At 40.0% G+C, this 25,078-nt stretch overlaps 2 protein-coding genes across 2 annotated transcripts; one reads left to right on the top strand and one right to left on the bottom strand.

The window, feature by feature from the left end:
- Positions 1-1,356: 1,356 nt before the first annotated feature.
- gabarapl2 (GABA(A) receptor-associated protein like 2) lies at positions 1,357-10,793 on the bottom strand. The gene is made up of 4 exons (XM_084936340.1): positions 10,553-10,793; positions 9,339-9,394; positions 8,258-8,430; positions 1,357-4,215 (listed from the first exon to the last, which is right to left on the bottom strand). The coding sequence occupies exons 1-4, from the start codon at positions 10,584-10,586 to the stop codon at positions 4,101-4,103; spliced, it is 378 nt and encodes a 125-aa protein (XP_084792466.1). The 5' UTR covers positions 10,587-10,793; the 3' UTR covers positions 1,357-4,100.
- A 1,284-nt stretch (positions 10,794-12,077) lies between these two features.
- Positions 12,078-20,139, top strand: tmem231 (transmembrane protein 231). Its single transcript, XM_084936338.1, has 7 exons — positions 12,078-12,503; positions 13,377-13,543; positions 14,715-14,843; positions 16,327-16,470; positions 17,159-17,240; positions 17,328-17,433; positions 19,116-20,139. Exons 1-7 carry the CDS (start codon positions 12,365-12,367, stop codon positions 19,276-19,278), a joined length of 930 nt encoding a protein of 309 aa, XP_084792464.1. The 5' UTR covers positions 12,078-12,364; the 3' UTR covers positions 19,279-20,139.
- Positions 20,140-25,078: the final 4,939 nt, after the last annotated feature.

Here is a 25,078-nt window from a genome sequence, read left to right as displayed (position 1 = left end):
TTCCTTGGCATGAGGGGATTCATTGTAGTTCTGTTCCATTAGAGAGAAAGCTGATGTTTCCAGAACTGCACAATTCAATAATCAGATGAATAAAAGCACTACATGCCAAGGGAAAACAATATCAATCATATTTTAGATTCAAGAGAATCTTTTAACAGCTTCATAATTTTAGTCTGTGAGCGTTGGACTAATACAGAAAAAGCAGAGTTTTGTATTTGAAGTATTGATTCAGCCCAGGAGGTCTGATTAAACAGACCTTACAGGAAAACTGAACCAGGGGCAAACACTTGCTTCTTTAGACACACCTTGACCCCCTTTGCCTTGACAGGTGCCTTAATTCTGTGTGGCATTAATTTGACAAGGTGCTGGAAACATTTCCTGAAGAAAACCACCCACAGTCACTTGAATCACCCATTCTGATGCCCAGTTTAAACTTCAACGGGTCATCTTGACCCTAAATGCACAGTTTCTGCCACGTGAGTGGCTGATTAAGCCAGTAAATGTATTTTGCAGTATTTAGACTTTAAAGGGTCCATGGCCACGGCTGACCTCGATATCACTGAACCTGAAGAACATATGAATATCTGTCACAGATAATGTGGCACACAGTATTTGACAAATATTAGGATAATTTATTTATAAACTCTGACTCAGTAGATTAATGATCACTTCTGTGTATCTATGTGTGAATCTATTCCACTGTGATGTTTCCCAGTTGGAGCTTCGACTTCCAGAGATGCTCCAAAGGATTTCGAGAGAATAACTCATGTTATCAGCAAAGACTATGGATTTATTAGAAAGACCAGGGGCTCACAAAATGTCCAATCTGGCCAAAAGAATAATGAAAAATAAAAGAATACAGGGATTTTACCCATTGTTAAACTTCCTCCAGGACATTGTGGGAAGATGAGGGAAATAAATGAGGTGATGCATTTTAAGAGCAACAGTATTTAAAACTGTCCCCTTTAAAAACAAGTGAGCTTGAACTCCGCTGTAAAGGCGTCGGATTGAAAACTTCATGCTTTTCCAGTAGATTAAGTCTGAAAGGTGAGGCTAATGAAGTTAATCTACGTTGATGCATTATAAGACATAAAGTATAAAAAAAAACTAGGAAATGTCAGCTTTTGCTGCATGGAGCATTTTTGTTTTACATCTTTTTACAAGCCTGTCAACACGATCAGTGCTCATCATTAAATCTCTAGGTTTTTATTAAAGTGGACGATTCTGCCTTTCATTGTGCGCCTCTTCCTCGAACCCCCTTACATGATCATGTAGTGTTTATGTGTATGATGCATCAAAAATAGGGACACAGCTGTGAAACTCTACAGTGCAACCACCAAGTCAAAGACCACACCGTAAATTTTACATTAGTTTTTATTGGTCAGGTCTTCCAGCTACCTTCCCTTTATCAGATATCTAAAATTTATTTATGTCTTTAAGATATGTTTTATATTCATACAACACTGATGAAATAAGAATTACCAATGCATATTACACAACATCAGACAGTAAACCAGCTTTGTGGAGCGCAGACATGAAAACTGCAACGAGGTCAAATGATGGGTGGAAACCAGCACCAGAAACTACAGGTGCAACTAAAAGTTCAGCCTCAGAGTCATCCATAGACGTTCTGCAGTGGACGGACAGGCGTAACTTTCAGGTGTGCAAAATGAAGCCAGTGCGAGTCTTAAACCTGCCAGCAGGAGGCATCTCCTCCGGCCATAAGTCTGTGTGTATGAGGTCTATAGAAACATCATCCTTTGGCTCCATTGGTCTTTGAATTTGTTAAACTTTTTAAATACAAGTTTATTATCTCAGTTACAAGCTTGAAGTCATATTGAATGCAACGTGAGAGCTGAGAGATCAAAAGGCTGTGAATGCTTTGCAGCCAAAGACCCAAACAACACTTTACTTGAAGCTAATGACAAAGCACGGCGAGTTATTTCTAAACGCAGGTTTCGCTCCAGCCATGTTTGCAAGCCTAAATAAAGCTAAAAATAGAGAGGGACCTCCGTGTTTATTAACCCGATAGTTCTCCCGTTGTTTTAAAATTCATATTTAAATCTCATGACACATTCAGAAAAGATTCTGTTGAATTACACGTTTTTCAATCACTTTATGGTGATTTTTTTGTCACATTTTGCAGTTTTTTTAATCCTTGCCCCTATAAATATAGTTTTACTTACTTAATTACTTTTTTTTAAGTAAAGACCTGAATACATCCTTCAGCCCTGGTTTTAAATATGTTTTCTGAGTAGCCAAGAAGTTTCCGTTTTAATGACGATTTCATCCTTTCGGCTCTTTACTGTCCATTTTTTGAGCTCCCTAAAGTGAAATGGTGCAATGCACTGAAGTGTAAATCCCAGTTATCACAGCTCATTAATAACACAAAAGACACAGCAGGACTCGCGCAAAACAATTTAATTACAGATCTGTGAATATTCAATTCCCAGTCACATTTCATGAGGAATGAGGTTTCCCAGAAATAAAAATCGCAAATAAATAGCGAGCTCTTTATTATTGTGGTTAATGAGCCCATAATTAAATGTTAAACAGGATTTAAACATAAACGTTCACACGAGTTTAATACAATTCAAATAGCTTTACTTTTTAATTAAATGTCACACAAGGACTCGACTGCACCCCAAGACACAGGTAGCAAAAATAAAACACTGAATGCTAAAATTTAAATATTGGATTAGAAAAAGAAAAAAGAGAGAAGTTCACCCACAGCTGTGAACTGCAGTCACCTCCCGGCCGCTCATGCTTGCGCACGCTGGCTAAGACGGTAACGCGACACTCCGCTCATCCATGTTGCACGGTGACAGACCAGCACATGTGCAAATCTGAGTGTGCAGTGACAACAAAGTTGGCAGGAACATGAAACTCTCAGTGCTAAATATACACCGCATAGCTGAGTTGCTCACACTGCGGTTATATACGTTTGACTTGTACCATTACATCATTTATATTTAGCTAAACTCATTCACAGGTTATTATGAATCAGGGGGAATCAGAAGACTGTTGGAATATTTTATTAGTGCTGTCAGTGTAATATTCATAGAATAACTCCCACTGAACATTTCAGAACTTAATGGGTTTGAACAGAAATGTTACATTTTTAAAAGTTCAGTGAATTAATAATAATAAATATCGAGGCTTCGGTTGTTTGTGTCTGTAAATTGAGGAAATATTCATTAAGGTTTTATTAATTATAAGGTTGTTTTGTCATTAATTGTATTTTGTTTATATGTTAATTTTTTTTCTGACGGTATTTTAAAACTTCAAGTAAAGTGTTGGATTTTTTGAAGCAGTTCAACGAATTCGTGTTTATCCAGCACAACATCCTGTGCAGAGAGACTACCGTCGGGGTGGGGCGGACTCGGTAACATCCCGAGGAGTGGTGCCGGCTAACATTCACGTGCTTATGATCAACCTTCAAGCCTATCCTGGGCCTTCTACAGAGTATCTTTTGACTTGTGGTGAACATTTCATACATGATATGATGAGCAATACAAAGAATGCGGGTAAGTATTCTAGTCACAGGATTACTGCGTCTCTTTCTCACGTCCACTGAACATAAATATCTGTGACAACAAATAAAATGGAGCATGACTGTGTCACATAATGATTGGTTTGTGCAGGTGTGTGTGTGTTTATTAACAGTGCCAGGATGATGAATGGTATCTGAAGTGGCTTTAATGTACATGACTGTTATTCAGATTCGCGGCAGTGTTAAAGACAATTCTCTCGGTAAATGGCCTTGAAACGGAGATCATGATAAAGTTAAGCGTTTTTTTGTTAGTTTGGGTTTTTTTTTTTACATCATCCAAGCATCCGGGGGAAAAAGTTTGTTTATTGTAGCAAACTCGCATCATAAATGAGCAGTTTTAAGTATCAAAAGCTGATCAGAAATGCGAGTGCCAAATGTGTAGGTGCGTTACCTGTGTAACACATGTAAAGGCCAATTTCTGAAGCACTATGCACCAGTATATGTTAAGCCCTAATGTGTCGGTGTGATTGGGGTTTTGTGTGTGTGTGTGTGTGTGCGTGTGCGTGTGTGCAAGCGTGTGAGAGAGAAACTAGTAATCAGTTATGCATTAACCCTGTGCTGTATAAAAGGCCTTGTAACCAAAGGTGTTTTCTCCGCTGTAGGCCACGTACAGAAAGCCGTCCTCGTCCTTCTCCTTGTCGTACAGCTGGCCCATCGTCAGACTGAAACACAGTAAAAACCGAATAGTTAGATGATGCACAAAACAGAGTCAGTCATGTCTACAGGCTTTACCTAAAGACAGATTCGACACCATTGCATTACTGCGCCGAGTGTTTATGCCACCTTCATCTTTTTGTTTTGAGAGGTCATGAGTGTGAGCTTCTGAATGACATGTTGGAAGACGGCTATCGGATATCCTGGTTTCTGACTCTAATCATGACCATAATTATTAAATTAACTTTACTCAGTATCATTTCAAACTACTTTGAGTTAGCCCATTAAGTAATCAGGAACGTGAAGTCGCAGAGCAAAGAACCTCAGGAGTCGCCCCCTGCTGGCAATTAAAACAAATGCATATTGTGGAATAGATTCACTTTTAGGCCAACACCGTATAAAAAAAGGCCTGGGCAACAAACACATTACACCGACAGAAGCTCCTTGGCCTTGGAAACCCGTATCATTAAGCTCCTGGTGCACAGTTAATGTGCTGATGCCACAGGACTGAAATTCAATGAGACTGAAAACCGCATTCAGAAGCTGAGCCTGAGGTGTGGCCCAATACTAGCTATGTGCATTCTTTATATACAGTGCACAGATATATCAAAATCCTTCTTGAAGCAACTCTCACCACTCTATAGTGACCTTGGTAATTCCACCCAGCAGTTATTTGGGCAGCTCCACCCTTTAAATGGAGGAACAGATATAAAAGTAATTTGAAACTGTAATCTAAGTACCAGGATTTAACTGCATGTACTGAGCTTTTGTAGACACAAGTTGATATGTGATGTTAACTTGTCTGTGATTTTGGGCGTTTGACAATCATTCTAGCAAATGTTCCTCCTCAGGGTCCATGAGGGAGATCTGTGGATAGACCCACTGCCAACCCAAAAGGGCAAACCTGCTATGGGCTAGCCTAGTTTAACCCTCAAGGCCCAGATCGTGGTTTTCTGTGGGGAACCAATGATGGGTTTGCCTGCAGAAAACCTGCACTTTTCACACTGTTCAAAGTTAAACTGCAAAAGCAGAACTGCAGACCGTGTGCCTTTAAAGTAAAAGTTAGCTGCAGCGTTTACTGTAAGGTGGGAACTGCGTCGATTTTACAACAACAACAACTAGTAATTACTGAGAATTACCTGGGAAATCTGCCAACCAGTGTATAATTACACGTTTCCCTAGCAACCAGTGGCTATGTCATGTCAAATATGACAAAGACTTGAGCAATGTTAAGCCCTACTGTGTCGGTGTGTCTAAATTTCATTAGACTCACTGTCAAATCTGATAAAAACTACAGGCCGTCTGTATAATACCTTCAATGGGAGCGTGAGGTTGAGAGGTCAGCGATTACAGCCAGATGCATGTTTTTGCAACATGAACATGAACATTCCTCACAACAGCTGATTTACGTGTGGAATAAATTCCTCATAAAAAATTATTCTAAACGCAGCTGATGAGCTGCAAAACAGGAAATCATATATTTGTTAGGGGTCAGCACTGAAATAGATCCACTTCAGTGATTGCACATCAAGCATTTCACACCAACACTGGCCCAGAATACATTAAATTCCTTAATAAATGTTTATGATTTACTGGTTGTAAAATCAGGGCCTGGTGTAGCTCCACAGCCTCACGTCAGCACTCACTGTGACACAAATACCCAACAACAACATGCTGTTGTAGGCGGTTCACAAAGAAAGCAAGGGCACTTGGTAGGAAATACATCCCTTTGAGCCAGACTGAAGCCAGACCATCTACTCTTTCTTACATTTGGTATTTTGTACTTAATGCATTGTTTTTTTTATTTGCAAATGTTTGAGTTTTAAAAATAAAAAAGAGCCGCTAGTGGTTCTTCCTTCTGGTTCCATTTATCAAGTTTTATTTTATCAAAAATAAAACTTGATCAAAGCTGTGGACTGTAGGAGCTGTGCTGCTGAAACATCTTTGCTAAACAACTACTTGGAGAAACCACATCAGTAGAGACGATGCCAAAAAACGTTGTCCCAGAGCCAGTCTTTTTTGTGGAACTGGTTCTAGATTTGGCTCCAGCATTATTGCTTTGTTAGTGAAGAGGTGGCATACGTGCTGTGGCTAGACTTTAATAAGGAGAGCAGTATCAGCGTGCTACAAAGCACTCAGAAGCAGATTCTTTTGATAAGCCGCCTCTCTCTGATCCCATCCCGTCCCCCCTCCACCAGTCAGAGCAGATGGCTGCACCTACTTTAGCCTGTTTCTGATGGAGACTTCTTCCTGTTAACAGGGAGTTTGTCCTCCCCACTTTTGTCAAGTGCTTCCTGATAGGGGGCCTTGTGATTGCTGGGGTTTCTTTCTAATAATGCAGGGTGTTAACCTCACAATATGAAGCACAATGAAGTGACTTTTGTTAGAAATTGGTGCTATATAAGTAAAACCGGATTTAATTGAATAAACTACGAATAGATGAGAGACTTTCACGCTGCCTTATGAAAGAAAGTACAGGAGCATAAAGAGCATAAAACAGCTTCTTCCCATCGACCATCAGGCTACTCAACACTCACACCTAGAAAACTGCTGATCCCTGTGCAATATCTACCTTAAGTGCAAAGCACTATAGTAAAAATAATATATGGTGGAGAGTGATGTGTCATGATTTATAAGATGAATCATCATGAACATAATTCAGTGACCACTAGCAATTACGGTGGACAATAACACTTCCACGTTAAGTTGCGCTGATGAACTGAATTATTTAACATTAGCTTCACCACTACGTGAGCTACCTGGATATTCTTTGCCTCTCTGAAAGGACTGTGACAGCGAGCTCTGTCTGTCTGGGTCAATTTGAGGAATTTACATACACATTACCTCCTCTCTTCATTTCTTGTGCTTTTTCATGGTCTTTTATGGTTGATGGTGTAGCCACAGAAGAGAATTTTCTTCGAATACATACAGTATCACTGTTTTTAGTATTTACAGCTGTTTAGTGCCGGTAGGACATGTGACCCAAGGGCAACTAAACACAGGACAGCAAAGTGTCCAAAGAGGAGCAGTGTTTACACAGACATGACTTCTTTCTGGTGAATGGGAGCAACGCACAGACCTTAGAGGAGAGAAACAAAGTATCGATGCTATCGCACTAGTATCGCTCCAATGCCAATACCAGCGCTGGTATCGATACTACCAATATTTGGATCGATCCACCCTTGACGCCCCCACCCCTTCTATAATATTCACCTACCTCTATTATTTCCATCTATTCCACTGTTTACCCATACCATTGATAAAGCTGCTAACATTAGGATTAACCCCTATGTACTTGGTGTTTTAAATTATGATAATATATTACTCTTTTATTCTTGTTCATGTTTGTCTGTATACACCAAGTTCAGCTGTGCTTCCAGTTTCTTTGTTTACTTAACCTTACAACAACCATGAAGCTTATTTCATCTTAAAACTGGTGAAAGTTTTGATCGAGGTGAAAGTGTAGCTTCAGACTCAAATGGAGCTGGATAAGAAATACTTCTACATACGATCCTGCTCATCAGTTACACAAGATGAATGGTTAAACACATTTTAGGTAACACACAGTGTGCACATTACAGCTTTGATAACGTCAGGCTGTTGATCCAGGGTAAAATGTGGCTAACAGATTTTAAACATATTTATTTTTATATATTTATTGCAGAAATTTTGCTGTAACTATGTAATGAATTCTGGCGATATGGCCAAAAACCACTAAACTCGAATCAGTTAATTCTTGATTCCCAGGAGACATCTGAGTGAGGAGAACAGATGCTAAAAAAATCAACGTAACTCACATTTCTTTCTTAAGCTACAACTACAGAGTACAATTCATGCAATTCAAAGTAAATATTAACAATATACAGCATAAATATTTATTTCAAAGGTATTGTTAAACTCAAAAAAAGTTCAAATCATCTAACACATTTACATTCAATAAAATTATTGAGAAGAATGTGTTGGCACAAGGTTTTTTGGTCTCTGTGGTGCACACTCACGAGTTTGACCTTTAAATTTACGAACTTGCTGCAGAACGCAGCGCACTCTCACCTGGACTGGGGGACCGTTTTGTCAACGAAGAGGAAGATGGCTTTCTCTGAAGGCAGCTGGATGCGTTTCCTGATGATCCACATGAACTGGGCCACAGTGATGTCAGAGGGCACCAGGTACTTCCTCTTATCTATGTCCACTATCTGAGAGCCAGAAACCTTCTCCACTATCACCTGGAGTGCACACATTAACAGACAAATGCATTCTTACACACTGTGGTCATGCTGTGTGTGGGCCACAAATCTCCCAATACTGTAGCAAACAGCTGCACTCCCTATCTGAAAGCTTCTGGATGACCATTAAGCTTAGCCTTACAATAATGTCTGTGAGTGAAGTTGTAAGAACGTGTCACCAGTAAGCCCTCAGCAGCAAGGTACTTGTAAGGTTTTAATGTGTGTCACAATCCATGGCTGATAGTCCTTCTTCTATCCACGCATGTTTTTATTACATTTGCAATTTTCACTGGCTGAATGCAACACCAAACCATCACAGAGCCATAACTGTGGCCCATCCCAGCTGCCATAGTGCGAGAGGTAGAGTGTGCCCAGGCTGTCGCTGCGTCTGTGACGCACAACATCATTAAAGGATTCAGACAAAGGAGGGAAAATCCCACTGCACAAGGGACAAGGCTGAAAACTAATTTTAAATTTTGATCTCTGGGGTCCTCATGTTCTACTGCATTAGAGACAGACATGACTCTCTATAGTAATCACTGCATGGGCTTAGGAATACATTAGTAAACCATGGTCAATGGAAAAAATAGACAAACTGAACAGACCTAGGCACTCTGCTGGGGCCTAACTTAATTAAGACAGACTGAGGAGAAATGGAAAGTTGTCCTGTGGTCATTTTCTGCCCGGATAGGCAGAAGAAAATGGATGGTGGTCTGGTCAATCAGAATCTCAAATTCTTTATGGAAACCATGAATGTTGCATCCTCCAGGCTAAAGATGAGAGGGACCATCCTTCTTGCTACGGGCCTACAGTTCTGCTTATTTAAACAATGTCAGAGGACTGCACATTTACCCAATCCTGATGTGAATTTAGCAGGTTTTGGGTAACTGCCCTCCCCCACAACTCACCGGTACTCTGTCAGGATATTTGTTGCGTATTTTGGCTGACTCCACACATCGGTGCTCTGAAGGAGAGACAGGAAACAAACAGGAAGTCAGAGATTAAAGGGCTGAGCGAGGCCTCTTGGGATTCCTCTGGCCTTTCAAGCCAAGGCTAGTCAGATATATCGGCTCAAATGCACATTCAAGCACAGCATTAAGGTTGACTGCAGTTTACGCAGACAGAGCGGCGGATGCCTTCTAACATCAACTCACAGTGTGATCATGTGTGTTAAAGTGGACACTTAAAGGCATTACTGTCACAGATCAGTAGTAAGTCACATCAGCAGCTTTTATTAAGTGATTATTATATCAGGAGGAGAAAAGAGCATCTATTGGAGGAAAGACTGCATGCAGCAGGGAAAACAATGAACAGAGGTCAGAGAGGATGAGGTGATGGGTGAGAGGATGTGTGCTTCATTTACGTGCACACTTTCATTAGCCCAGTTAAGAGGCCTACTTTTGCTGTGTGTTTCTTTAAAAAGGAACTTCGAGGTTATCTGAAGAGAGTATGGAGACAAAGGCTGAGGAGCAAAGCCGTTCCAGCAATCTAAATTTGGAGAGAACTTTACACCAAACTCAGTTCCAAATTCTGGCACATTATTAATAAACATAATAACACTTACACTGTTTGTGTTAGGTGTTACCAGCTCTGAATCACTGAGGAAGCCCTCTTCAGTACCCATTTAAGTTATAAGGCCTAGTTAAATAGACCCTGGAGGGGGTTACCCAGCAGCATGAACCAACACAAAAAGTTGCTGCATACAGCCGAATTTGCCACAACAGTCCCTGACAGCCCTTAATCATGTTATTACCACAGGGTTTTAAGTAGTGATTACATATAGGCAAAGCAACATTAAATTGGGGGATTTTTAAATGCATTTTGGTTAAGAACATGCATGCAGTGGAAAAACACATTTCAGGGTAGGATTGATTGGATGCATCAGGGATATGAAAGGTGAGCCGGATTTTGACAGCGGTCATAACACTTGCAAGAATAATCTTAGCATTAGTTGCTAGCCATGCAGCATCAGCCATCATGGATTTATATGCTGAGGCAAGCAATACATTTCTACACCTATATGGGATGAGATGGCAACAATGGATGCGGAGAGAAAGACACAGAACGGAGGGTGCGTGACATGACAAGATCTCTCGTTTCATAACAATCCAAACCCCTTTACCGAGGGAATGGTCCTCTTTAAACATCCATTTCATCTTTGCTGGATCCCCGCACTGACGCGTGACGGCAGGGTCAAAGGCGGGCTTCTGAATCTGCGGATAATGTCCAAAAATCCAGACAAAAGCGGTCAAAACAAAACGTCAACAACCCCGCTGAGCCAGGAGCTTTCAGCTGTCCGTCTATCAGGGAGGTGACGTCACTGTCTGACACAGGGGAGGTGCTGATCGTTTTGGTGCTGCCTTCAAGTGCTCTCAGTCCAGCTACGAATGGCAGGGTGTCAACCATAAGGTCCGGGGGCCATCTTCGGCCGGGCAAAGAGTGTAATCAGGCACATTGGGGGGTTTTGGAAAATGTGAAAGATGACAAATATTGGACTTTTAACTGTATTTTCATACCTTTTACAGCTTTCCCCACCTCATAGCCCTTCATAACAAAGTAATTAAGTAACAAATAAGCAATTAAATGATGCTCTACTAGAGCAATTTATTGATTTGCAAAAAGTTCACAGACAAAAAAAAAAAAAAAAAATTTACAACTAAAACTTTCTGTTATATAATTACACAACAGTCTGGGCAATCAGATAGCAGAATTGCTTCTCTAATTTTACACATGTATTTTTTTTTTTTTTTTACAATATAAGCCCAGAATCATTAAGGCTGGTGTTACTTTTTCACTAACTACAGTAGAAAAACGTTATTATGTAGAAAAACCGATTTGGACTGTAAATGTGCAGTTAAACCTCTGGTCAATGACAATAAGCAGAGTTTCACTCATCTGGCCCACTTAAGATCAAAGTGGTCTGCATGTGGGCCACAATGTAAAATGAATTTGACATCGGTGTTAATGCATAATGAACCCATCCAACCATCCATAATAATAATAATAATAATAATAATAATAATAATAATAACAAACACAAAATTATCTTTAATGATGATTTATTTTCTATTGTGTACAATTATATATTATGTAGCAATTAATGTCTTATTTTAAGATGAAAACTACCACACAGAATTTCATTATGTGACTGCATAGTGAAAAATAAAGAATATTTAGATTGGCATGTAAAGGGAAAATGCTAAATGAACAGAAAGTGATAGAAAAAACCTAACAGACACGTGTTCGCAGACATACCGAGCTGAAAACATAGGCAAATACAGGAAGTGGCCTGAAACGGGTGCAAATTGACGAGATGCAAAACGACCAAGACACAAAGTAAGAGACACAAAACCGCCTCAAAGAGAAACTAAAAATAACCAGAGACCCCCCTATCCTTAAAAAGATTGGGAAAAAAACCCGCAAACAACTTGAAACAGACACAAAAAGGGCCGCAAAGCGAAGCAAACTGATGAAAACGGTGATGAAATTATTCAAAAGTCAAAATTACAAGAAATAAATGCACAATAACCACAAAAATATAGAATCCCTGCCTGTAATGCGTTTCTGCTTCTGTACACGTTTTGTGTGTGTGTGTGAGTGACCCCTGCTAAGGGTGCTCCTCACCGTGCTGGTATCGCGTGAATGCAGCACAAACGCGAACACTGGCAGCCATGGTAACCGCCAGACGCTAAGCTAGGAAGGAACATGGCGCGGTACTTGGTGCTAACATAAATAGCATGTTAATTCACTGTGTTTTTGACCAGTACCCTACTAGAGTCACTTCATTACGGAAGCGGTTAGATGACTAAGGGATAATTTGTGCTTGCTTAGCATTTTATTGTCGGTTTGCCCACGCTGATCCTCCGAGGGCTTTCCGTCGGTTTAGCATCTTTGCTATCTGGAAGACTGAGCTGTTTATACCTCCAGCACACTTATGGCTTTCTATGAGGTGTACTCTCACCCGGCTTTGATTCGGTACAAAACGAGCGTGTGCACGAAAGCCACGCTGTTCCTGGTTGTGGTTCTGTGCCTCACCTACATCCCGCCTCTGCTGGTTGCTTACAGGAGCCAAGGTACATTTACGGTCCAGAAACTCTACATACGCTCTAAAAACTACACCCTTTAACAGCCACACATACCACGCTAATAGAAGCAAAATATTTGTTTGCACGTCACTCATGGAAAAACACCCGGGTTGAGCCACGCCATGGAATCTTTATAGATGTAAATAATGTTAGCTGGTAAAGCAAAATCCAGTGGCACTTCCTCTATTCTCCCAAGTCTGTTAGGTATCAAAGCATGGCACAAGCCATGAAGTTTTAAATTACATTTATAAAACTCCCGATTGAAGCTTTTATACACCTATTAAGATTCATTTTGCACTATCAGACTTCATTTATCTCTGTCAGGAATCACAGGCTCCCTGTTTCTCTTATTGCTCTCGTATGACTGTGAAACATATGTTAAAACGCTTAATTCATGTCTGCTTTAAACAGAAAACACATAGAAAGCATTGTACGTGGTTGTTTGAAAACAAGTGGTTGGTGGTGTCCATGTGTAAAATGACAGAGTTGAAAACAGAAGCCTTCAGTGACATCATCAAGCTGCTTCTGTTTTCTAAATGAGAATCATTTAAGAAAGGAAATTTAGTATTATTTTCACTGACTTTGAATACAGCATGGTTGTTGGAGCCAGACCAGCTGATTTGGGTCTTTCAGAAACTGCTGATTTACCGGAATTTACTGGGATTTCCCCACACAAATATCTCAGCTCCAGTCTCTTGACCTCCAAAGAGTGGTCCAGCAATTTATTTATTTCAAATGGGTGTTAGTCTGATTTATTTTGCATATGTTTGTAATTACACCAAGTAAGTAGTTGTAGAAAACTGAACTGTTTGAGTGGTACAAATACATGCTCCTTGTTCTCAAACTTGTTTTTAATTTTAGGTTTTTGGATAAAAAGGAGCACTTATGAGGAACAGCCAGTTGTGAGATTCCAGTATCAGACTCTGCTTGTTGCAGCAACCAGTACTAGGGGAGAATATGTCGCCTGGAGCACCTTCCCCCAACTTAACAACATGCTAGGAGCCAACCTCCGGATTCCTGCTGTCACTGTAAGAATGTGTTCACAACACGCCACTCAAATCAGCACGATGCTTAAGTTCTCTGGTAACAAACTACAGCAGAATCGATCCTGTTTTAATAGAAGACATGATATTTAAGTAATGAACTAAAGCACTGTGTTCACAGTTGATTTTTTTGAGCAGATGACTGGATTGGATTAGATGAGATTAGACAGGTGATTAGAGTTTATGCTGAAATCAGAATTTAGAAGTAAGAAACTTGGCCGTGGTGTAAGCTTCATTTTCGTGCTCATTCTGTGTATTTGTGAATGGTGCTTGTGACCAAAGTGGCTGTTAGTGAGTGCATCAGTGTTTTTCATCAGTAGGACCCAAGCAGCAACTTATGGGGCTGAGAAATGAAGTTAAGGCCAAAACATGCAGTTCCCCTGATTCCCTTTTGGGGCCTTCTCAAAGAGTAGGGGAGTCTCCATAGACTCCCCTTTAGTGCCGTGGGGAGTTTTTGTCAATGTCACAAGGTTGCTGTTGAATTTCATTTATGTGGCTGAGCCGTTAGCTTGCTTTGAATTAGGAGGCAGCTTTGTTAAGGCGAGTGTGTCCAGTGAAGCAATGTTTTTCAGGTGGGCCAGTTAAATGTAAATTTTGTTCGTTTATCTCAGGATGGTGGTGCATGAGATGCAGCTTCTTGTTCTTGTTTTTAGTAATTATTAAATTTATTTAATGCAATATCAATATTTGGTGTCCCCATGTTGATACAAAACTGCCTCACAAAATCAGTCAGTATAGAATAGCTGCAGATTTTGGCATTTATGTATTGGTTTAATATTTTTCAGCTCCAATACGAACTTGTAATAAATGTACAAAAACATCAGGTAAGTCTGCATTGTACCATCACAAAAGTACTGAAAGGCCTCACATGGCAATTACTTTGATTTTCTTATTTCATACAATAATTAATGATTTCACTGTGTGTAATACATTAGAAATGTCAATTATGTTATTTTTCCTTGTAGTCCAGTTGCTCAGTGAGCAGTTTGAGTTTACTGTCATTGAAAAGCTGGAAAACGTATTAAGTAGCAAGCCCTGGTTTAAAAAAGTGTCCGTTCCTGCATAATAAACATCATGTTTGTTACTGTTTATACTGAACTTTTTACTTTTAATAACAGTAGAGTCTGCTTTGTTCTTCTGTGACTGCACTTTGCAGGTGAGAGAAGAGGACCAGAACCAGGATGGGAAACTTGACCTCCTGGTCTTTCAGCTGCAGCTTCCTCTGAAACCCAATGAGCAGGTGTACAGCATTCAGCTGCTGCTCACCTTCAGCTACCAGCTCTTTGTATGTATCCCACAGCATTACCCACTCGCACAGACACTCCATGTAAATTAAAGGTTGCACATTGGGCCATAAATAACATGGTTCACCACTAAAGATGCTCCAAAAAGGCACCAACAGCAATAAGATGGCCAAGAGGTCCACGTTACTGACTTTAGATAGTTTATGTTTGACCTTTCCTCTGTGGGACACACCTTTTAATCAGACAAGGCTTTCTACTAACTTTAAACCTGAGAAGGAGCCATAAAAAGTTTATTTCTTTCACTTACGAAACTAATGTTATGAAACGTGATAAAACTTGTGAGGTAATGGTGGGGCTGGAGCTAAGAGGCACAGATCACCACGTGATTTTTATCAGTTTTAGTAGCTTTGGGGATTTTTTAAAAGCCTTTTAAGCAGTTTTAAATGTCAATATTTCTCTCACTCTGCCTGCTAAAAATAGAATTAAAGCTGCAAGCAGCGATGAGAGGGCCCCCGCACCCTGGCGTATATCCAGGTGCGCTGCGGTTGAGCCATGCTGGACACCTATGCCCACTAGGTGGCGATGGAGAATACCATCTAAAGATCTCTGAAGCATATCAGACGTTGAACCACAAGTGAAGACAGGAAATAACCTACTGTGTATTTCCTGTCTCCACTAGGTGGCGCCATAAGTGTGACCTAATATTGGCACACAGATGTCTCTAGACTCGCATCGAGGCTGTGAAGTTTGGGACATACTGGATGATGTTTAGCTGAGATTTGACAATGTCGTGTCCTGTGGCGAATGAGTGAAAATTAGCGTGCCGCCAGGACCATGCCTTTTCGTGAAAATTCAAAAGCTTTGCAATTTAACATCACTGAAGCCTTTAGATTGTACTCACCAAAGCTCATGTAGATCTGATAAAAACCCTAGGAGGAGTTAGCTAACGTACGAGGCCTGAAAATGGACGAAATTGCCGCAAAATTCCACTTTAAATTAAAAATGGCTGACTTCCTGTTAGGTTTAGGTCAATGGGCCCCTGGACTTTTTGTTTGTTTCATGTTATACATGTTTACCAAATTTGACTCATGTAGCTCAGCTATGTGTCTGTCGTACTTCTTAATAGCCAGCATCGGTGGCGCTCTAGAGCCATTTTGAAACGCTAAATCGGTAAAATATGTAGATTTTATGTAAATTTTCAGCAGATCTGAGGCGTATGCACAATTTCACGAGTTTTTGAGCCTCAAATAGGCGATTCATTTGCCTGAATATTGATAAACAACAGAGCAGATACAATAACCTTCACACTTTTAGTGCTCGGGCCCCAATTATTACATGTGTAAACACATTTTTCCAGACAGGCAATAAATATTACCTGTTTAATAACAGGTATTTCAAAGTGCTGTAAATAATAAAATGTGGCCTTCAGTGTGACAGCACCAAAGCAGGGCCTTCAGGACCGTCTACGGCTGGTGGTTCAGCTAAAGCAGAGCGTAATATTTGTTGTTGTTGTTGTTTTCCCAGCGGATGTCCACCGTGGTGATGCAGAGTCTGGCATACATGCAGCACTCCTCTTCTGTCCCCGGAGCTAAGCTGTTCATCAGCGGAGACCTGAGGCTGCAGCAGAGAACGCCTTTGCCTCACAGGGGGCTCTACAATATTTATAATGTAAGAGGACACGGGATCACCACCTTTTTCTCTCGCTACACCCTTTAGAGTAGATGAGTGCTTTGCTACCACATTCTGAGCCTGGAGCGGAGCAGAAAGGCACTTTTAAGATCTGATATACAAAAGGTTCGTGCTTCAGTGGTTAGTGTCATTGTAGTATGCATGTGTTTGGTTTGCTAACAATGTTTGCTAATGTTAAATTAAACACACCAACCACATCCCAAGTGTCTTGCTTTACAAGAAGGGTCATTCACAGCAGAACAGTAGCTTCTTATCTTTTCTGTCTTCTGTAAAGGCGTGTATTTGTTAAGCACTCACTACCACTGTAACAGCCCACTGAACGCGCTTTTAAACTGGGTGTATACATGATGGTGTCAGAGAAGCACCTGCCCAAATTTGTATCCATATGGTGTCATTTTTTAGAATATGTGTGACTTAGACATCCACAGCAAATGTAACTCCACATAAAACAAAACAAATCTGCATAAAATACTCCTGAAGTATTTATCTGAATTTTACTTCAATATCAGAGTAATTCAGCTAGTGATTTTAGCCATCGAAATAACCCCGTATAAAAATATATTTGCAGTACACCATGCATCTTTGCTGTGTCAGTGTTAATACATGCTGTGGGGGATGATTATACGTTAATGTGCTATGTTTTCTCTTCCTCCACGTTGATGCTAAGGTGTCGGTGATCGATGGCTCCAGCCCTTTTGCGAGCGCGTATGACCTCGAGAACATAATCAGGAGCTACCAGAACAGAAACTGTGAGTTGACAAATGCGCTGCTCTTGTTCGGTTTAATGTAAATTTAGTAAAATTTTGCAAATGTGTATATTTTTTTTCCTGCCACAGTGACCACAGTGCTGTCCTGCCCGATCCCCGTGTGGACTATAGGACGAGCTGCTGCTGCTCCCTTTGAACTTAAAGCTGAAATCCGCTACCCTGTGGAGGTCATCAGATATCCTTTTGATAAATACATTAAAATGGACATGTATGTTTTCACATAGAGTAACCTTCAAAAAATATATATCTTTGAATACTTTCTATGGATAAGGTTTATTTAAGGTGGGACGCTGCAGGCAAAGCATGTTTTTTTCATGCACTGCTCAATTTTGAGCTTCCGAGGTATTTTATATAGTCTTGTCAGTCCTCTGACATGCTTTTGAGATGGTAATACAAAGGAAATGTCCAGAACACACACTGAGGTGCTTGTTTTACACCTCTGGTAATGCACATGTATGTAAATTACTGTCATTTTCCAATACAAAGCTTTAACAGTCATTTTCTTACACTCTGACATACTCTTCTACATCATTTGCATACACCAGAGTTTCCTGTTTTATTCCTGCCTGTATCGTGATGGTTTGTATGGCCTTTTTGGCTTTGGAATATGGATTTCATTGTGTATTCATAATAAAAAAGAGGTTTATGAGTAAATTTTTTCTCATGTAAGTAGACTTTTATTGGACATGTTTTCCACAGCAGTACTGTACATGCATAAAACTGGAAAACATTAACTAACATCAGAAGTCATGACATGAAAGTTAGTCATTCGAGGTAAAGGGAGGCTGTAGCAGCAAACCTCTGAATGTTTATTCTCTGAAAAATCAAATATTATTTCCTCTTTACTCAATCAGGCGTCACATAGCTTTGTTGTTCAAAGCACTGTAAAATAATTCTGCAAAATCACTGCGTCAGAAAAAGTAAGTAAAATGAATGTGGTGAGTTAGAATAACATGCAGTAGCTTAATTAACTAAGTGCTTTAATTTAGCTGGTAATTCAGCTCCGTTTGCATGATGTTAACATTTTATGTCAGGAGACTGGGATGTAATTTTCTTTGTCCCATTCAGTGCTTTACTTATTCACATGCTAAACTTTGCTATGAAGTTTTGGGTGAAAGAAAAGTCAAGTAAAATTAAGAAACTTGTAAAACATGAGTACAGAAAATTTAGAGCAGGGATGTTAAACTCATTAAAGTGACTTAAGTGACTTAAAGACTTGAAGAACTTTTTTGTCATTGTAGTTATACAACAAAATTTGTTTGGTAGCTCACAGAGGCCAGCAGCAATAAAACAAGAAACAGCATAGTAACATAATACAGTCACATTATACAGTGGGCCACATACAGCCCACGCTCCAACGTTAAGTGGGCCAGAGGTGTTAGACTCCCCTTTCTGTCACTGTACAGAGGTTTAACTGCACATTTAATCCTGGAGATGTCTTAATATAAGAATAAGAAGTGCAATTACAACATTACATTTACGTCATTTTTCTGCACAGTAGAGAAACAGATGTGTAAAAGTTAAAAGAAAAAGTTCTGGTAGTTCATTGTTCTAACATGTAATTATCCTGAAAAAAACTTCTGTCATTTAATTGTTTGTGCATTTTATTTAATTCATTTGGTGTAGTGTGAATGACCTTAAAAAAGGGTCATTAGTAGTAGCAGAAGCTGTAAACCGTGCCAAAATACAGTTAAAAATTAAAAATGTGTGCTGTTGCATTTACATCTGCCAAAGCAGTCCAGAGGCCCAGACTGGAGTCTTTGTTGGGCTGATTCTGATTCTGATGTTTGACACCCCTGATTTTGGGGTGTGGTGTCTAATTTTTGTCATTGTTTCTGCCTTGACTTCTCCCTCCACCTATCGCCCCGGCTTCTGGGAAACCATCAAATTTGCCTGGATTCAATATGTCAGCATCCTCCTCATCTTCCTCTGGGTCTTTGAACGCATCCAGAGATTTGTTTTCCAGAACCAGGTTCTGACAACTGTCCCAGTCCCAGTGGGAAAACCCCACATGTCATGATGGTAGTGCTTCGACCTCCTTATGCAGCCTGCCCACAATCTTCTTTTTCCTTGTTCTTCTTTGAACTTCCTTCTGCTGTTGCCTCGCGTGTGTTAACTCAGGTTTACAGTTAGCAGTAAGTGCTGCCCCATCATCGTCCAGAAAACCTGCTTTGGTGATCTGAAACACATTCACACATTAGGACCAGGCAGCATCCTCGCAACACCAGTACAACCAGCATCCATGTTTGTCACACTGCTGCACATTAAATTTTAAAACTGCTTTGATATTTGCTAGAAAGCAGAATCAGTTTGTCTTTTGTTGCACGCAGGAACTTAAAACACAAAAAGTAGTGTCTGAAAGGTTAGACACATTCAAGGTTCCTTCTTTTGTGCAGAGACAACAGTGCACGTAGCGCTGATTGACCTGTGCTGGCACAACTCAACAGCTGCCTTTATACGATAAAGCGCACTGAAGGTGTACGACTCACAGATGTCCCGTTATCTCGAACATCCATGGGCGTGGCAGTGTTGAAAACAAACTGTCTGTTGTAGTTAGGAGTTTGTAGTTGGCAGTTTGGAGATATTTTTTGTGAGAAACGGTTAGGAGTTTCTGTATGAATGAAATCCCATGTAGCAAATCTTGAAGATTTTAAAATGTTATTTCTTTTTTCTTTACCACCTGAGGAGCAATGGAGCAACCTCCTCTAATAAAGCTGAATAGTTGTTTCTCTGAAAAGTGGATCTTTTTCTTTCTGCTGCTGTTTTCTAGCAACTGTTTAGGAAATATGAGAAGAGTTTGTGCTATTGTGTGAGTGTATGTGGCAGAATCAGTCTTTTGTGTTGTGGCATAATGGATAATAAATATTTTTTACAGTTTTAACTATGTGTGTCTGCATTAACCATAACATGTGTGTGATGATTTCCTAAGAAATGAAAACTAAAACCTGTTTTTTTTTTAAGTATTCAGACTTTTTCTGAAGCAGCCTGTTGTTTTTTAATGTTTTGTGACTTTTTCACGAAGCCATAACCCCAACTCACAACAATATTCATCTTAAGACACTTTATATCATAGGGTTAATAACCAATGAGCTAATGATCTCCTGTGTGAAAGCACTTCAAAGGAGTTCACAACAACCGAGCTAATGGAGGGCTGCCAGTAACCAGAGATCATAAATGTGCAATCCTAGCATGTGAAATACCAGAAGGAACTAAGTGTGAGATAATGAGATAATGTTAATCATGAGGTTCAAAAGAATTAATGGTTAACCGATCCTATCATCAGAATATGTAGACAGAGCAAATGGCCAACACAGCTCGAACTGGCTGCAGGATGATTCTCTCCATGTCTTGGAGTTGTCCAGTCAGGACACAGCCCTAATCCTCAAGATTAGGACAGAAGAATTTTTCTTTGTGTGTTAGGAAGCATTCCTGGTGGTGCAAAAACCAGTTTCTCATTAACATTTACTCTTGGAAATAAAAAGGTGACAAGCATTTCATGTTTTATTACACATGTCCTTTAAGCTTTGGTGCTTGGAGGAGGAGCAGTGTGTGTGTTGCTGGTTGGCTTGACCGATGTTTTTGTAGCAGTCCAAGCTCTCCTCCTCTTTCCCCTTTTGGCCATTCAGGGCTTTGCACAAACAGCAGATGTTTTTATTCAGTGTGCGTACAACATGGAGAGCCAGCAGACTGTGAGCAGAGTGGTTTAGAATGGCCAACTTCACTTTCAAGCCTTTTAATATGTCACCAAGTTCTCACTGTTAATTGCAAAATTCATGAAACACCCCCCATTTCTTTATTTGTTGATAAGAAAATGGGAAATTGGAGCAGCGATTTATTGATACATCTGCAAACATACATGGAAATACAGATTATAAGGCAAAAATAGAGTCTGTATAAATCTAAGTTTGAAAGTCAATATTTAGTATGACAACTTTTTAAACCAATTATATAGATAGTTTGGCTTCTTGACAGCATTGAGAGAATTCCTGATCAGGCTTTAGTAAACAGTAGATGAATTGGATCAATTGACCTCTGATTACCTCTGACTCTGATGTCTGTTACCCCCATTTTCTTAAGGACAACATTTTCAGATAACCCTTGTGCACTTGTCCAGGTTCCTTAAAACTTTTAATGATACAGGTGCAGAGACACTGTTTCATGTCCATCAAACTGTGTTATTTTGGGCATTTTTCATAGATTCAACTAAATAAAAGGCAACAAATGATGTTTTCTGAGATACACTGCTAGTAACAAAATGCCTAAAGATACAATTTAAAATTGTTTTTTTTGCTAAGTTGTCTGTTATGTGTAGTAACCACACTGGTTTCTACACACACTGATTTCTACACACTGGAAACAACACTGGTTTCCACACATCAAGAGACTGAGCTAGGAGCCTTTTGATGGTTGAATGATTTACAGATCGGTGTTCAGTGGATTTAAAAAAGTATTTTCTGAATGCTTAAGAACACTTTTACACATTACAAGAAAATCTGGCCCATTGGAAACAAAATATGCAGAAACAAAGGGTGGCTTGAGACATTTGCACAGTACTGTATCTTTCACACTATTAGCAGGCTCTGTAGTTACTTCATTTTGACTTTGGGCGTATAGCCTGCAGTACTGCACTCTCTTCCTCCCTGTGACTCATCCTCCAGGGAGAAGTTTTTTAATGTGTGCATGTGTGTTTATGTGGTTCTGTGCCTGTACCAGAGCATTAGCTCATTTAAACCGATCAGTCAAAGTTTGTGCTGGACAAAACAATTTAGTAACACCCAAGCAGCTCAGCAACTTCATCTCAGAAAGATCATGTCTTAACCATTCTGTGGGTACTACCTTTTATTCGTTCTCAAGGTCAGATTATCTGAACATATAAAGTCTTGGCTCACTTCCTGTTGATGTCATTATCTTTATCATAAACGTGCTGCATGCTCTTAAACAAGAAAAGAAAAGGTGTTTTATTATCAACTAAACTTTACCCAAGAGACACAGAAAGGACACGCTGCTGCTATATTTGGTTAATGTTTCATATTAGTCAATTAGATTCATTATTATAAGGATGTTTTTGCATCACCACAACACCACAAACATAAAGTAGAATATGTGACTGGAATATTATACCTGACGATCAAAGAGGCCACATTCCTAACTTAAAGCCTTAAAAAAAAATCAAATGGGTGCGTTTTTCTGACTAGGATGCCTGTTTAGGTCCCAGAAGAGGGTAGCTTAAGAGAGGTGGACTGCTGTCCTCACAGCCTCACAATTTTTGCTTTTTATTATTTCATTCATTATGCTGATGATTTGTGACTTTCTATGCACTGACAAAGTACAGGAACATATTTAAAGGAAGACGTTAGCAAAGAAAAGTGGGATAGTCAAGGAGATGAAGAAAGTTGGCAGGAGTGCTGAGAGGGTAGGTGTAAGGCAAAGAGAGAGGGTGCCAAAGGATAAAGGCTTATGGGCACTGCATGTGAGGCTGGGCACTAAGGAAAGGACTAGGCACAGACACTGAGCTGGAAAGGATGTGTACTGAGTTAGGGTGGTTTAGGATAGAGATCATAATGTACTAACAAGTGAAGAGAGTGTGCTGAGAAGATGGAAGGAGTACTCTGAGGAGCTAATGAATGATGAAAATGAGAAAGAGAGGAGGATGGATGGAGGAAAGGGAGTCAGGAAGTGCAGATTTCACATATTACACTATGAAGAGTGGAAAAGTGGTTCAGATGGCATGTCTGTGAAATATGAAGATCTTTAGGAGAGATGGCTTCTTTTAAACAGATTGATTAACATAATTTTGGTCAGAGGATTCCTGAAGAATAGAGAAATCCAATTTCAAGTTCAAGGGTGACGTGCAGAGCTGCAGTAACTATGGAGAGATAGGGGTAGAGTCCCAAGAGAGGAACTGCGGTGCTGCATGAGGAAGTCAAGACTGACAGAGAAGTCTGTAAGGACGGACCTGGAGGAAGAAAACGCACAAGTGTTGAGGCATGCAGTAGGAGTGACAGCTGGATTAAAGGTCGGGGTGGAAGTACATCAGGGATCGGCTCTGAGCATCTTCTTGTTTGGAGTGGTGATGGACAAGGTAAATTTAAAATACCTGGGATCGACCAGCCAAAGCAACAGACAGTGCACACAAGCGGTGATGAAGAGTGTTGGGTGATTTGTAACAGAAGAGGTGGTAGTGAGAGCTGGTATGAGGTAGGGTTTGGAGACAGTGGTATTAACACAAAGACAGGAGTGGAGCTGAAGATGTTAAGATGGGAGTGATCAGGAGGGACAAGATTAGAAATGAGCACACCAGAAGGAAAGTTCAGGTTGAATGCTTTGGAGACAAAGTAAGTGAGGCTGGGATGGTTTGCACATGTGCAGAAGAGGAATAGCTGATTGGGCAAATGATGTTAAGTATGGAGCTGCCAGGTCAGAAAAAAAGCGGGAAATTCCAAAGCAGGTTAATGGATGTAATGAAGGAGGATGTGTATGGGTTGGTATGAGAGAGGAGGATCGTAGCGCTAGATTGAGATAGAGGCAGATGGTCCAGAATGGCGACCCCTAAAGGGAGAAGCTGAAATTAAGAAGTTTTGTTTCTGCCTTAACTTTAATTTAATCTGTAATTTCTGGCTTTGTGCTTCAATATTGCAATCTGTTATTTTGCTTTTTATAAAGAGTCAACATAAATAAAGTTATTATTGTGATCTTATTAGTAACAGTACCTTAGTGTTTATACAACCCTGTTAAATGCAATCTGTTTCCATGGGCGTATATGCAGCATCTTGTGGAAATCTCACCAATAGATGTTGAAATTATTAAGGATGGGCCAACAGGTCCATTCACAAAACAGGGTCTTAGACCATTGTTTTTTGGGAATGCAGTGACAAAGTAACAAAGAGCCATATAACCAATAACAGTGCTGGCTCACTTCAAACTGGAAGTCTCCTATTTGAATGAAAGAGCACTCTTTTTAACACCTTATTGCAACTGTTACAACTAATTCCACATCATTGCCCAAAGTCCCTCCTCCGCCTCCATCCAGCTTTTACTGGTCACCAAAAAGCTTTTCTTTCAGCTGCAGAGAGAAGGAAAACAGGATATGAGTCTGGGTCTTACAGGAAACAGGTGCATCCCTTGTTTGCATCTCTTTTTTCAGTGTTTCATTGCTTTTCCCAAGTTCCACTTTATTTTGCTCTAGAGACAGAGCATCAACATACAGATTTCTAATTCTTCATCCCAATGAAAACAATGCCAAAATAATCTCAAAGTTTTATGAAAACACTCCCAGCTATTAAAGTTTTATTATAATCAAGAAGAGAACATGTGGCAAATTTTGCTTATTTTTTTTAAAAATTATTTTTATGTTATTACCATTTTTGTCAGAGCAGCAAAGTAAGAACTTCTGCTTCACTAAATGCCACAAGAAAGGAAGACACTGTGACAGCTGGCATAGCGTGAGAGGCCTATGACCGGTTGCCAGTGTGCTGCAGGGCTTGCAAAGAGAGACAGACAACCATTCACTCCAGTATAAAGCAACCAACTGACCTAACCAACACACATGTCTCTGGGAGGAAGAATGAGAACCTGGAGAAAATTCATGCATGCACAGGGAGAATGTGCAGAGTCATAAAGGTCCCCAGCCTGGAGTCAAACCTGGAACCCTCTTTTGTGCAGTGAGGCAACATTGGTGCCATTAAGGTACCAAGCAAGTTATTTTCATTATCAAAAGGAGGAAGTGGGGAATTAAAAATCAAAATCATTTGAAATGTGCAAATTTGCTATGATTTTCACTTTCTGTCTTGGTGATTTTTTGTCATTATTTATGCTGTTAA

The sequence above is a fragment of the Perissodus microlepis genome, chromosome 7 (assembly GCF_051167445.1).
Source record: "Perissodus microlepis isolate ML-2025 ecotype Zambia chromosome 7, ASM5116744v1, whole genome shotgun sequence".
Classification (NCBI taxonomy): domain Eukaryota; kingdom Metazoa; phylum Chordata; class Actinopteri; order Cichliformes; family Cichlidae; genus Perissodus; species Perissodus microlepis.
Note: the sequence above shows the minus strand (reverse complement) of the source record. Positions and strands in the feature narration are given on the sequence as shown.